The sequence below is a fragment of the Pinus tabuliformis genome, chromosome 4_1 (assembly GCF_031772625.1).
Source record: "Pinus tabuliformis cultivar Carrire ecotype Pingquan chromosome 4_1, CPIR1, whole genome shotgun sequence".
Lineage (NCBI taxonomy): Eukaryota > Viridiplantae > Streptophyta > Pinopsida > Pinales > Pinaceae > Pinus > Pinus tabuliformis.
The window spans coordinates 538,103,072-538,117,588 of NC_142303.1; the positions used below are offsets into that span (position 1 = coordinate 538,103,072).

Sequence of the window (14,517 nt, forward strand, 5' to 3'; positions counted from 1 at the left end):
TAATCATTTGGCATTCGATACTCTTTGAGGATGTGTAGGGCATCTAAGACAAGAGTAGGCAAGAGAACCGATATTCTTTGAGGGCTAGGAACCCGAGACAAGAATAGTCCTAGAAGGTCATACTTAGTGAACACCCAGGTGGGTATGTACCTTGAGAGACAATGATAAAGGTGTCTATAAATCATTGGTCTCACCAGCATTGTAGTTCATGATCTCATGAAGAGATGGAGCTGTTAGTCAAGGCCTTGCACTATGACAATGCTGATTGATATGATGCTATAACAGTTGGTTTGCAAATCCGATTTCTCTTATGTGAATTCTTTAAGATTGATAATAGCCAAACACCTTGTAATGTTGTATGAATACCTCCCTAGTTAAGAGGGAGTGTTGAAGGAAATGTAATTAGGTTCGATCTTCATAAATGTACTTTTGATATTTGTATTTATTCAAGAAAAATATATATTATTTTTATAATATATGTCAATGAGTTTCTTACTCATTGAAATAGGTCTAGCACATGTTAAGTGCTATAGGTGAGTCAAATAGTCAAAAGGAAATGTTGAAGGCCTTAAGGGCATGTTACACCATGTATAATTATGTATTAGGGTCAAGAGAATACCTCCAAGCAAAGTCAAGTCTCCTCCTATGCAAAGGCACCATCAAAGAAGCTCCTTCAAGCATGTTACACCACCAAAGAAACCATCCGAAGTTTGCATAGCAAGTCGACCTACAAATAGTGAACATGTCGACCTTCTAGTCGACCTAAAGGGAGGGACAATCCTCTATATACATTGGCTGCCCACTCCACTATAACACACCAATTGATCTATGAAATCAATGAGCAAGGAAGACGAATCTAAGGTGAAGAAAAAGCGAAGAAGAGAAGCCTCTAGTGCAACGAAGTAAGGGAAAGTATATGCGAAGGTTGGAGGTTGTTTTCTAGGATAAATATAGTCACATGTGCGAGAAAATGAAGGGCAGTCTGTGGTCATATCAACAGTAAGATCATAGTCACATAACTTCGTTGGTTGGGCAATCTAAATAGACCTATAAGATCCCTCACTCAAGCGAAGAAGGAACTCTCTCAAGCGAAGAAGGAAGAGGTCAACATCACAAGGAAAACAATCACATGTGCGAAGGTAAGGAGGTTGTCTCTGTTGTCATAACAACCTTCCCATTACAATCATACAAGTTCATTGGTTGGTGAAGAGAAGGAAGGGATCATCTTAGTCAAGGGTCTCATAAAGGTATCCCTTCTAGAGCAAGTGCAACAAGATCTAACAACTGTTGAAAGGAGGACGAAGTGCCAGGAAACAAAGTGCAGAAAAGAGGAAGGACTTGACTTGTTCTTGGAGGACATTCTAGTCAAAGGTCTAGGGTTTGGCATTGATCAATAAGAAAGCTTCAATAAGAGAAACTTACTAAAGGGTTTTCCTTTCAAGAGAAGAGAAGTTTTGGCCCTGTCAAAGAGCCAACATCTTGTGTTCTTGTTCTTATGTTTTGGCCGCAGTTTGATGAAGTACACACACATGCATTAATAATAATAATAAGAAGATTAAGCTAACAAGAAAAAGTAAAAAGACTCCACAAATTGTTATCAAGTAATGAAGAATCACACTACACCTAATTGGCCTATATTCTTCAACAAAACTTTCCTGGATTTTTATCATTCCTTTTGATAATGCATTTTCTCCCAAACACCTTGAAGTGTTTGACTAATGCGTGTCTTCCCTTCCACAACTCATAGGGAGTTTTAGCACTATTAGGCATGAGTTGAGATCTGTTTGATAGACACACCACTGTTTGTGCTGCTTCTCCCCAGAAGATGTGGGATACGTCTTGTTGAAAAGTGTAACTAGGTTCAGTCTTCATAATGACCTGTAAATATGATTTTATGTAATGAGATGTAAATAAGAAAAATAAAATTATTTTATTGACTTGCTTCATGGGTTTTATGAGCAAGGGATTTTGTTTTTGAGTCAAGACTCCCATTTAGAGGCTTTAGGATTTATTTGTCATCTAGTCATAAAATGTTAGAGTCATTGTCATGTAATGAAGTCATGTTACACTTTGTAAAAGGGCAATCTTGTCTATGTAAAGTATCCTCCAAGAACTTCTCACTTATCCTCTTCAAGTCGGTCTACAATGATGGAAGAAGATGCTAGAAGAAGTCGGCCTAACTTCAAGTGGTCATGTCGGCCTAAAGGACATGTGTGGAAGTGGTGTATAAATAACCTAACTCGACCTCCATTAGATGTAAGTAAACTCGAGAAACTTTTGGTTGAAGAGAAGTGCGAAGAAAGGGTGAAGAAGAAGTGCGAAGAAGGGGTTGGAAAGAGAAGTTCAAAGGAAGGACAAGAAGATTTCTTCTGGGTATAACGAAGGAGACTATCTTCTGGGTATAACGAAGGAGTTTCTTCTGGGGCAATGTGAAGAAGGATCTCTTCTAGGGCAACAAAGGGAAGGATTCTTCTGGTAGGCCGAGATATAAATCTAGAGACCGAGATTCTCTAGAAGAGACCAGTGAAGACCTAGAGACTGAGATTCTCTAGAGGAAGTTAAGAAGGAGCAGTGTGAAGGATAGAGTTCGAGTTTCTCTAGAAGGAGTTGAGGAAAGTAGTTCTAGATCAAGAATAAAGTCGAAGAAGGGAAGAGATAGAGCATCAATGTTAGTGAAAATGTTCTTGGGAGGATACTAGAGTCAGGGGTATGTGTCATGGTCTTGGTACTTATCAATTGAATATCTAGAAGAATTTTGATCGGGTTTTCCTCCAAGAGGTGAGAGGTTTTAGCTCTGGCTGAGAAGCCTACATATTGTGTTGCTTGTCTTTGATTGTGCATATTGGTAATTGTCTTGATGAGAAGAACACATTAATAAGCTAACAAAGAGAAGACTATAAGTTAAGAAGTAAAAGTATATCAAGAGCAATTATCAAATAGAGAAATCTCTTAACTTTGAATGCCCTAGATTTCTCAACACATCCACTTCATCCAACATAGCTTTGGCCATTTCCTTGATTGTTCTATTATTTCTCTCAACTACTCCATTTTGTTGTGGATTTCTATCCATTGAATATTGCATCCTAATGCCATGCTCTTCACAAAATTCTTCAAACTCTCTTCAAGTGTATTTTCCTCCTCTGTCTGATCTTAAGCATTTGATCCTTAAGTCTTTCTCATTTTCTACTTGAGCTTTAAAATTTTTAAAATGCTTAAATGCTTCTAATTTTTCTCTTAAGAGCACGATCCAAGTGGCTCTCATAAAATCATCAATGAGAAACATAAAATACCTTTCTCCTTTTGGGGTTTTGCTCTAGTAATTGGGCCGCAAATATCTGTGTGAATTATCGCCAATGGTCTCGATGAAAATAATTCTTTTGACTTGAAATGAGTCCTAGTCTGCCGACCAAATTGATATGACTTGCAGATCGAATTATCAGGCCGTGAAAGTCTTGGAAAACCTCTTATAACTCTCAGCTTGCTGACTCCTATCAGACTGTCAAAATTCATATGAAAAAGTCTCTTGTTCCATAACTGGGCTTCATTTGACTTTCTCAAATAGCAACTTACTCTTGAGTCATAAAACACATATACATTATTGTGAGTTCTAACTGCTTTTCCCACCAGCTTTCCATTTTCTTCATTTCGGATCTCATAGTCCTTGGATCAAAAACTCACATTCAAGCTATTATCACACATCTGGCATACTCTAAGCAATTTGTGCTTGAGACCTTCCACGTACAACACATTTTGATTTTTCTTATTTTGATCCAGACTGACTATGCCTTTACCCTTAATTCTTGCTGGGGCATTGCTGCCAAAAGTAACGTTGTTCCTGTTAATCTAGGTTGTCATTGATGTCAATATGGCAGTGTTTGTGATGGCAAATTCTTGTGACATGTGAGGTTGCCCATTGATGCCTATTGATCATGACACTGCTCAAGGGGGATCCAAGGATTGAATACAAACGTAATAGAAACAATGGAACCAAGGAGGAAAGATATTGGAAGCCATCATAGAAGAGCTATCAGAAGAAGTGTTATCGGAAGTCATAGGAGTGAAGAGAAGCCACAGGAGCGACAAGCCAAGACAAAGCAGATCTATCACATATGCCAAGAGTAAGAGCAATATCGGAGGAAGGAATAAACCATGGAAACCTTTTAAAAGTTCACAGTGCATAAACCAAAGGAGTTAACATATCATATCAGCGGGTTCTATTATATGCCACCGCACAAAACCCCCGATTGCGATTTGATATGCGGACCCGACCGCTCCATTAGAATACACTGTTATGTTATATCGCGTCCGCCTCATCGGAACTTTCATATCACAAGTCTTAACGGGATGTCATGGTAAAACATCGATTGCGATATGTATTGCGGACCCGATGGTTCCATTATAATACACCTTAATACTATATCGCATCCGCTATATGAACTTTCATATTGTAGGTCATAAAGGTCACGGTAAAACCTCTGATTGCGATATAATATTGCAGACCCGCTGCACCACTATAACATGACTTTATACAATATCGCATCCGCAGTATCGCTAGTTTCTAAGGATGTCAAACCGCCAATTGCGATAAGGTTGTGGACCCGACAGATTTATTAACAACTGCTTAAGATCATATCGCATCCACTCCGTCGACAGTAGGGGAATCACTATGTTATGTGCAAACCTCCGAAAATTGTGATTGCGAGATTAAAGGAATAACTCTGATTTTCATGAATGTTGCGATTGCGATTAATGTGATAATGTTGCGGTTGCGATTGCAATTAATGTGGGACCTCCATGTGGGTATAACCTTGGATGAATATTAAAAAAAGGGCCTCTCCGATAAAATCTTTTAATGTGCAAACTCATAAGTCGACCTCTCCTCCCAATGAACGTGTCTTTTGGTTATTGGAAAAACTCATATATATACAAGTTGAAATGCTTCACTTCAGGCAACAGATTTCATGCATCTAACACAGAGAAGAAGTAACAATTCACAACTCATGAACTTGAAGAAACAGAGAAAGTCGAAGGTCGAGCGGGAAGGAAGGAAGCTGAAGGTCCAACAGGAAAGAAGGAAGTCGAAGGTCGAGAAATTTCATTGATTGGGTTAATCTTTGAAAGGATCAGACCTCAACCTGAAGAACAATTTTTTTGTGAAGATCTGTTTGACCTCGAACCAACGAAGTAAGATTTCATCAATCATCAGTTGAAGGGAGTAGTAGACAACACCAACGTTGAAGTATTTGTGAGTTTGTTCCTTGGAAGTAAGATACCGCGACAATCACTCCTAAAGAAGTTACTGTGACAATAAGAACAGAGGCTTGAAAACAAAGAATTGCTTTTGTGCATACATTGAGGCTTAACACATATATCTTGTTGGAAAGCTTCAACAAATCTTGGAAACATTATTGGAGATCATGATGCCTATTTTAAATCATCATGAGGTAACTTTGCAAACTCTGTTTGGGCAATATGAAGAGTTGTGAAGACTCCTTCATATGAAGACAGGTTGTCATTGATGTAGCAGTGAAGTTGTAGATAGACAGAATTTAGTGAAGAAGATTTTGGGAGCAGAGAATTACTACCAAACATATCTAGACAATATATAGCAGAGGGTCGGAGCCCTTGGGGTTGGTGCCTTAGAATTGGAAGGATTAGTGTCCTTGGAGTTGGTGTTCCTAAATCCAAGGTTGATGCCTTGACAAGATAGGGTCGAAGCCCTTGGGGTTGGTGCCTTAGAATTGGAAGGATTGGTGTCCTTGGAGTTGATTCTCCTAAATCCAAGGTTGGTGCCTTGACAAGATAAGGTCAGATCCCTAGAGGTTGGAGCCTCACAAAAGACTGAGTTGGTGCTTGGCAACAGGTTGGAGCCTGGGGAATTGAAGATCAGTGTCTTCATCAAGGGTTGGAGCCCTATATATTGTACTTGATTCATGATAAAGATTATATTAATAAAATCATTTATTCATATTGCTTATTTTTTGTTCTAAATATAATTGATTTAATCGGTATAAGTAACAATTGAAAATGAACACTGATTCACCCTCCCTCTCAGTGTTTCCAATAATTGGTATCAAAGGCAGTGCCTTAACACAAAGCCTAATAGCTTGAAGGTTGATCAATTAGAACACAAATGGTAAAGCCAAGGAAGAAAGTCTCCTATCCTCCTAAAGATGTGTCTCCCTCAACCACCAAAGTTGAAATCAATCAATTTGTGAAGGTTCCATTGTTCAATGGAAACTTTGATATATGGGAAGCAAGAATGAGGAATTTCTTAAAGACTCAAGGTGTTGAAGTTTGGAAATTGGTGATTACTGATAACATGATGAATGGAGAATCCAAGGAGTACAATGCAAAAGCAATGAAGGCAATCTTAAATGGTCTATATGATTCTATGAAGGCCAATTTTGAGAATTGTTTGTTAGCAAAAGGAGCATTGACCATGACCACTAATCAAGAAGATGATGGAAATAAAGAAGGAAATCCAGAACCCATCATGGAAACTGAGAATAAGAATGATGACATCAAGGCTAAAGAAGACCTAGAAGATGAAGATAATGAAAAATATTTTGAAGAAGATCTCCTCACTAAACTTATCGCTGCCATGGAAGAGATTATCAAATTGAAAAAGGAAAACGTGGAACTTAAGAAGAAAGGACTAGAAGAAGAAATATTAATAACTTTCTTACCAGGCATTAGTTTTGAAACCCTTATATTCGAAACACTGCTATCTGTAATCCACAAATATTCACTAAAAACAGACTTATCAATTTCACACTCTTTACAGTCCCTATCCTTACTTTCACTGGATTTTGTCCTAAATTGAGTATCAGGGCTATTGGCGCTGTTCCTATCTATCTTGTCGTTAAATTTGCGCTCACCTATCAGATTTATAGTGCTGCCTATCTTGTTATTAAATCTGGATTTTTATTTTCTTATAGTTGCATCAACCCAAGGTATTTCCAACACCTTCTTCTCAGACGACAAGGCCATCACGGAACCAATATAAGCAATTGATAACAACCAATCAAAAGATGGGATAACATAATAAGGGATTTGATGACCAGTGTTAAGTATGACAACCATGAAATGCAAACACCATGAGCCTACTATTTTTGCCTCTCCTAGATGGTGGAAGAAAGACATTAAAGAAGGTGACACTAAACTAGGAGCACATGATGATCACAAATGTGAAATAAGAGAAAAATTATATAACCAAAGTGGTGTATAATCCAATTTCAATTCATAATGCATACTAGAATGCCTTTAAACATTAATGAAAGAACTTGCATGCAAGAATAGTTCATGTACCTCACAATGGACAAGTGCACCTTCATCAATTGAATATGATAGATAAATGAATGAACTAATTGAAGAATGGGTGAGAGGAATCTAAGGTTGGCTATCTCCTGATCATAGTAGGGGCTTCTCGCTAGCAAGTTGCATCATAGTAAAAAAACTTTCTCCTAGGGAACCCAACCCATGTATGTGGATGGGTAACAATGTACAAGAAAACATATATTGAAGTGAAAAAACAAGTAAAAGTTTTTTTTTAATAATATTTTGACTCTTCTATATTTTTTAAATTATTTCTTATCCTTCATCAATTAATTTTTTATCCTTTATACTTTAATGCATCCTAAAATCTTTGAAATGTTATCCTCTCCCACCCAGCAGCTTTAGAAGAAATTTTAGTTTAGATGGAAAAAGGGATTGTGTACAACAAATATGCCCATTTGGTTTTAAGTTTGTTTTTTAAATGTTCATACAAGTCTTGAATCTAAATTGTACACATAGATTTTCCCATTTAATTTTCCCATTTAATGTTAATATTTTTGGATTGAATTCTACACATATTTCTCTATTATTCCAATCAATATTTTTTTCCTCATATTTATTATTTTGTCCATATACAAATGACAATTCTTCACATACTTATGATCTCTCAATATTTTTTTCCTCATATTTATTATTTTGTCCATATACAAATGACAATTCTTCACATATGATCTCTCACACTTATAAAGAAGGCTTCCACATACTTGTCATCTCACATACATACCTACATACATATATAACATGATCCTATAATTATTAATATATACATTGTTAAACATGTTGTAACAATTAATATATACATTGTTAAACATGTTGTAACAATCTGTTTGGTATTGTAGGATTTAATTAGTTTATTGTTCTTTGTACATGATTATTTAAATAGTTAATCAAAATCAAATTTATATAATGAATAATTTCATATTATACAATTTTTTTAAATAAGATAAAAAAAATTGCCTATGAGTAAAAAATTAAGTTTCGACTAAGAGTACTATATAGTCTCCTAAATAAAATTATGGCTAGACGTTATTAAAAAATTATTATTCTACTAAAAATAGCTTTAACAATGACTACGAGATGCGAGATCTCTTGAGTTTCTTATTTATACTATCTAGACTAAAATCACTATCAAGTCCTAAAGTAACACTTAAAATTGGTTATAAATAAATTAACAACTCAAAATACGATTTTCCTTCGCTGAACCCATAGACTAAAATCACTATCAAGTCCTAAAGTAACACTTAAAATTGGTTATAAATAAATTAACAACTCAAAACATGATTTTCCTTCGATGAACCCATATTTTAGTTAAGAGTCTATCTTAAATAAATTAAAAATTAAAAATATAATTTACCATATGAGTCAATCCACATTTACCATTACATTTATTATCATGATCCACAATTATGATTAACTTTACAACATTAAAAATAAAATAAACATTATAAAATAAATTTGATCAAACCTTATATAATTACTAATTTCAATAATAAAAAAATATTAATGAGTTGTTATGGAGAATGGATGGTTATCTTATATAATTACATTTATTATCATGCTCCACAATTATGATTAACTTTACAACATTAAAAATAAAATAAACATTATAAAATAAATTTGATCAAACCTTATATAATTACTAATTTCAATAATAAAAAAATAAAAAAAATATTAATGAGTTGTTATGGAGACTGGATGGTTATCTTATATAATTACATTTATTATCATGCTCCACAATTATGATTAACTTTACAACATTAAAAATAAAATAAACATTATAAAATAAATTTGATCAAACCTTATATAATTACTAATTTCAATAATAAAAAAATATTGAGTTGTTATGGAGAATGGATGCTTATCTTATATAATTACATTTATTATCATGATCCACAATTATGATTAACTTTACAACATTAAAAATAAAATAAACATTATAAAATAAATTTGATCAAACCTTATATAATTACTAATTTCAATAATAAAAAAATATTAATGAGTTGTTATGGAGAATGGATGGTTATCTTATATAATTACATTTATTATCATGATCCACAATTATGATTAACTTTACAACATTAAAAATAAAATAAACATTATAAAATAAATTTGATCAAACCTTATATAATTACTAATTTCAATAATAAAAAAATATTAATGAGTTGTTATGGAGAATGGATGGTTATCTTATATAATTATTAATATTATAAAAAAATATTAATAGGTTATTTTTCAATGATTTTCTTTTAATTTCTTTAATAAAGAATTACATATTTTTAAGTAATAAAAAATAATAGGTTGTTTTTATTTGTATTAATGAATTATAAGTAAGTTATTTTTTATATAGGATGTGGAGTACTAAAATTGGTTAAGAATTAGATTTTTTTGGATGTAAGGAAATAAGTAACCACTAACATGTAAATACATGTGGCTTAACTTTTCTAAATTGAATAATACCAACCTACATTTGTAAATAGCAGCTAAAATTAGTTATCCCTATTGTTATTGCTAATTTGATAACTAAGTTAACAGCTAATATTAATTAATTTGATAACTAAATTAGCTAATATTAATTAGTTTGATAACTAAATTAACAGCTAACATTAGTTGTCCCTAACAGCTAATATTAGTTGTCCCTGACAACTGAATTCTAACTGAATTATAGTAAAATTTCTCACTATTCAAACTATTATTTCCCAACTGAATTTCATTATAAAACCATAATATTGATGACATTGTACCATTAACAAGGAAGTATAATTCCTTATAATGGTTCTCCACTGGTTCTGCACGTGGCCGTAGGTGGGGAAACAATCGCAAACGACGAGGAAAACAAAAAAAAATTGGAACTCAAGCGAATATACAGCGAGACTAATAATTAGCACCCAAGTAATAATGAGATGAAGGCATCCTATAAAACCAGAAGCATATAACGGCTACAGTCAAATCACAAGCATAGAACAGCTGCAGCAAGGGTTTATTTGCTTTGATATGAAATCTGTTGAATATGGGTTTGCGAGGACTATGACATCAAAAGTTGCTCTTAGTGAACGAATGTCGATATTACTGCCATTTGCATCTGTTTTGGACATGTAAGTATTGCAACTTGAGAATGCATTTTTAGGTATTGTGAGTTTTGAAAATGACAGCTAACATTCTATCATGACTTTGCCGAAATTCTACATGACTTTATATTTCTATTGCAGGACGAACGCGCTGATTCTCACTTATTATGCTTTTTGTGAGAATTTTGTCAACGTTTTGATTGGGTAAGTATGTACAAATTTAATTTTTATAGTAGTTTTTTAGGTAAATTTGGAAGAGTATATTTTTATCATGTTTAATTTATTATTTACATTAAATGGGGAATTGAATGGATGATTTCATATTAAAGAGCGCTTTAATATAACATTCTATTACCGTTTATCTAATACCCGGTCTATAATCCTTATAGTAACTTAAATCATAGTTACCATCCGGAATCAGAATAAAAAATTTGAAAATTCGTTAATTCTATTCAAATAGCGAATATTTGAATAAAATTCTGTCCGTGTATGTATTTGTTCATTGGGACACCTTGATGAAGAAAACAATATTTACAATGTTTTCTATGGAGTTAAAAGGAGAAGAACCGTGGTCAATAGTGCTGGGTTAGACTGCTAGGAGGCTAAATGATAGATATGCTTGCGTTTGGTTTAGTCTTACTCTTAGTTTCAGTTTTTTTGGAAAATATAATTTTACATCGTAACACTAAGGTGACTATTTTTTTGAACATATATAAATAACTGCTATCCAAAAGAAAAAGAAATAGAAATAATCCTCAGAGGAAAAAATTATTTTTCAATTTTATTACTGCTGTGGAAGCCAAGAAAATAGAGAGAGAGCTTCCAGAATTAAAATTTTTTCATCCTAATTGTTATAGTATCTTATTAAGTAACTATGGTTTAAATGTTAAAACTTTTGCTTTTTATATTTTTTTGAACTTCTTGTTACAGACGCGAAAGAGTTCGCATAAGAAGTCTGGTTGGCGAGGCAAATTTAGTAGGAACCATTATCTGCGTTGGTGGGGCCATGGTCGTGACATTATGCAAAGAAATAACAATAAATCTGTTGTCAGCCAAAGACAACGCAAGCTCAGATGATAATCAATCAGTCTCTGGCATTTTAATGAAAGGCTCCCTGTTGTTGGGGGCCATTTTTTTAGGATTTATTTTGCAGCGTGCCAGGCCTTCACAACTGCGAAATTCTAGGCGAGCATATGCCGTCATTATGCTCCTGCTCCTGTTCATCATGAATGCGGTTGCATCTACAGCTGCTGTTAATACTACTGGTAAGCATAAGTATTGGTAACGATAGGGATTGATTAAATCGTTTAATTGGATTAACTTATGTATGCCTGCATGCGGTTGGCACTTTTATTTTTAGGTTTTTATAGATCTCTAAATTCTGGATCTTTGTTTATTTTGATTCAACGAATGCGGTTGGGACTTTTATTTTTAGGTTTTTATAGATCTCTAAATTCTGGATCTTTGTTTATTTTGATTCAACGAATGGAATGACAGAGGGTGTTCCAGTTGGTGATGAACTTCCACCAGATTGCCAATACGTTGCTCGGTGCGGACTCTGTCTTCGATGTCATCAAAGCGGACGAGGTTTTTTGTTTTTTTTTTTTTCGATGTGGTTCACGGGGCACCAGAGGTGGGCCGCTACGTCCACGTAGACAGGCACAGCCATCAGGCCTACCTCCGAGGGCGTCGAGGAGATTTGACCCCGTGACCTCTCAAACCGGGAGAGTACTATCAACGGGAACTCGACCATTTGAGCTATCCCTCGGGGGCGCGGACGAGGTTTCTATTGCTGCGATTAGATTTCATTTGTTTGCATTTGCGTGGTTTATTATTGGATTTCTAGAATATTTTCGTGGGAATTTAGTTATGAATTTAGGGTTTTGTGTATACGGACGAATGATTGTCATTCATATTGTGAAGCTCATTAGTTTTGAGTGTCATTGTTGTATGGCTTATGGAATATTTTAAAATAATTTCATTTTATTTTTTATTTTATAATATTTTTGGTATAATGTGTTTTTTGAAATATATAATTGATTATAATTAATAAATTTTAAAAGGTTTATTTTTAAATTGATAAAGGTGTCTATTTTTAAATTAATAAAGGTGTTTATTTTTAAATTGATAAAGGTGTTTATTTTGGATTAGAGTTTTCACAATTTTAAATTAATTATCAATAATTATAGCTAATAAATATTTATAGATATCAATTCATAATAAACATCTAAATATTTACTTCATCTATAGAGACTCAAAGTGATAAAATCTATAACTCATTTCATATGTCATTTGTTTATATGACACATTTTTAGTTAATAAAGACAATACAAATATAAAAATAATAATAATGGTATTGGCAATATATCAAACTACTAAATATCATAAACATATACATATAACAATAACATACTAATTGTTGCAAGGAATTTCACAAAATAAAAACCATATGATGGGCTAGATCTCCAGAAAATATTGGTGCTGGAAACTATGAACGGAGCCATCTATAGGTTAAAAGCCCTGCCAATCTACCCTATTTTGTTGAATGTTTTCTTTGGATAAAAGATTTGTTGCATAAGTTTTTCCTGTAAATATGGTGACAAATAATAGAATTAAAAATATGTTTTAACTTCATTATTTTTTTAAAAATGAGTAGCAGTGTGATTGTGAAATTTTTTAGATTCGTTAAACCACATTCATAGTCTCCAAACACTTTAAGAAAGACACACTTATATTCCAATATTAAACACAACAAAAATTTAGTTAGTTATATGTGAATTTGATGGACTATCACCTAAAGGTCACTAGAGATCCATTTTAACCATAAATCTAGCCAAAGTCGAGAGGAATCAAATATCTTGAGGTTATTGCAACTCTCTCTCTCTCTCTCTCTATATATATATATATATATATATATATATATTAAATTGCATTTTTGAATCCATAAATGGATTCAATCCATTGAATACATGGAATAAAATAGCTTAAATATGTAATTCCAACAGAGATTTGTGCCATTCAAAATTAACCCTTAATAAAAGGGTCAAAATGTAAAAATATGCTACTTGAATTGCTATAACAATAATAATTTATTTTTTCAATTATTTTATAATTTTTTTTTATTATTATTTTAAACCATATATAAATTGTTTTCAATGAAATAATTTCTTTACGATCATTGAGATATTTTATTTATAGATTACAGTCCCCACATTTTTTTTTCTATTAATATTTTTTTAAATACATTTCAATATTGCTTTGAGTCTTTTTATTTTCCATTACTTATATATATATATATTCTAAAGTTGATATTAAATTAGTTAACATGGATATTAAAATGGTTTATTTACATATCCAATTGAAATATGAAAATATAAATAATATCAATTTTATTTGTTATTTGTTTTAATTACTTAATTTTCTTTTAAAGTCTATATAAAATTACTTATTTGATATGGATATGGATATGGAAATATTTATTTATAATTGAGAGTAAGAGTGAAATGTTTTTACCATATCTCATTTGTATTGGGTTGTAATATCAACAACCTGTAAATTGTAATATCTACAACTGAAGCAAACATAGTTAGAGTGAGACAACCAAATATGTATACTTGTTTTTTTATTTCGATGATAGGTGACATTATATATATATATATATATATATATATATATATATATATATATATATATATTAAATTAAAAAATAATGTCACCTACACTTGAAATAATATATATATGTGTGTGTATGTGTATAAAATCCACTTTAAGAATAGAAAAAATTACACAACACCTTGAGACTAGGCTGTAGAATGAGCTTCTTGGCTCAAAAAATTGTAATTGCACTATTATTGTTAATATTAATATTTTAAATATTGGTATAAATATTATAATTCTTTTAACTTAATTATGACTAATTAAATGTATTAGGAAAGATTTAAACATGGCGAGAGTATAAAACCTACCTACCAACCATTTGAAATTTACCCTTTACAAACTTGAACTACTATAATAATTGATCCAAACTCGATCAATCATGTAGAACTGGGTGAAGGATTAACTTGTAAGGCCATTTTAACATCAGGTCTGAGTTTGAAGAATTGGGGTCTGAAAA

General features: G+C 32.6%; 1 protein-coding gene across 2 annotated transcripts in view; it reads left to right on the plus strand.

The window, feature by feature from the left end:
- The window catches only part of LOC149176959 (uncharacterized), a 36,045-nt gene extending 23,692 nt beyond the window's left edge, over window positions 1-12,353 (plus strand). Inside the window, exons 2-4 of one of the 2 annotated variants that reach the window (XR_016258087.1) lie at window positions 10,545-10,607; window positions 11,334-11,668; window positions 11,901-12,353. Coding sequence is in view for 1 of the 2 variants with exons in the window: in XM_089420027.1 (XP_089276153.1) it covers window positions 10,501-10,607; window positions 11,334-11,668; window positions 11,901-12,058 (600 nt within the window). In the remaining variant the exon portion in view is untranslated. Of the gene's footprint in view, window positions 1-9,636; window positions 10,608-11,333; window positions 11,669-11,900 lie in introns of those variants that run through there. The other variant, XM_089420027.1, reaches the window with a different exon arrangement.
- The last annotated feature ends 2,164 nt before the right edge of the window (window positions 12,354-14,517 follow it).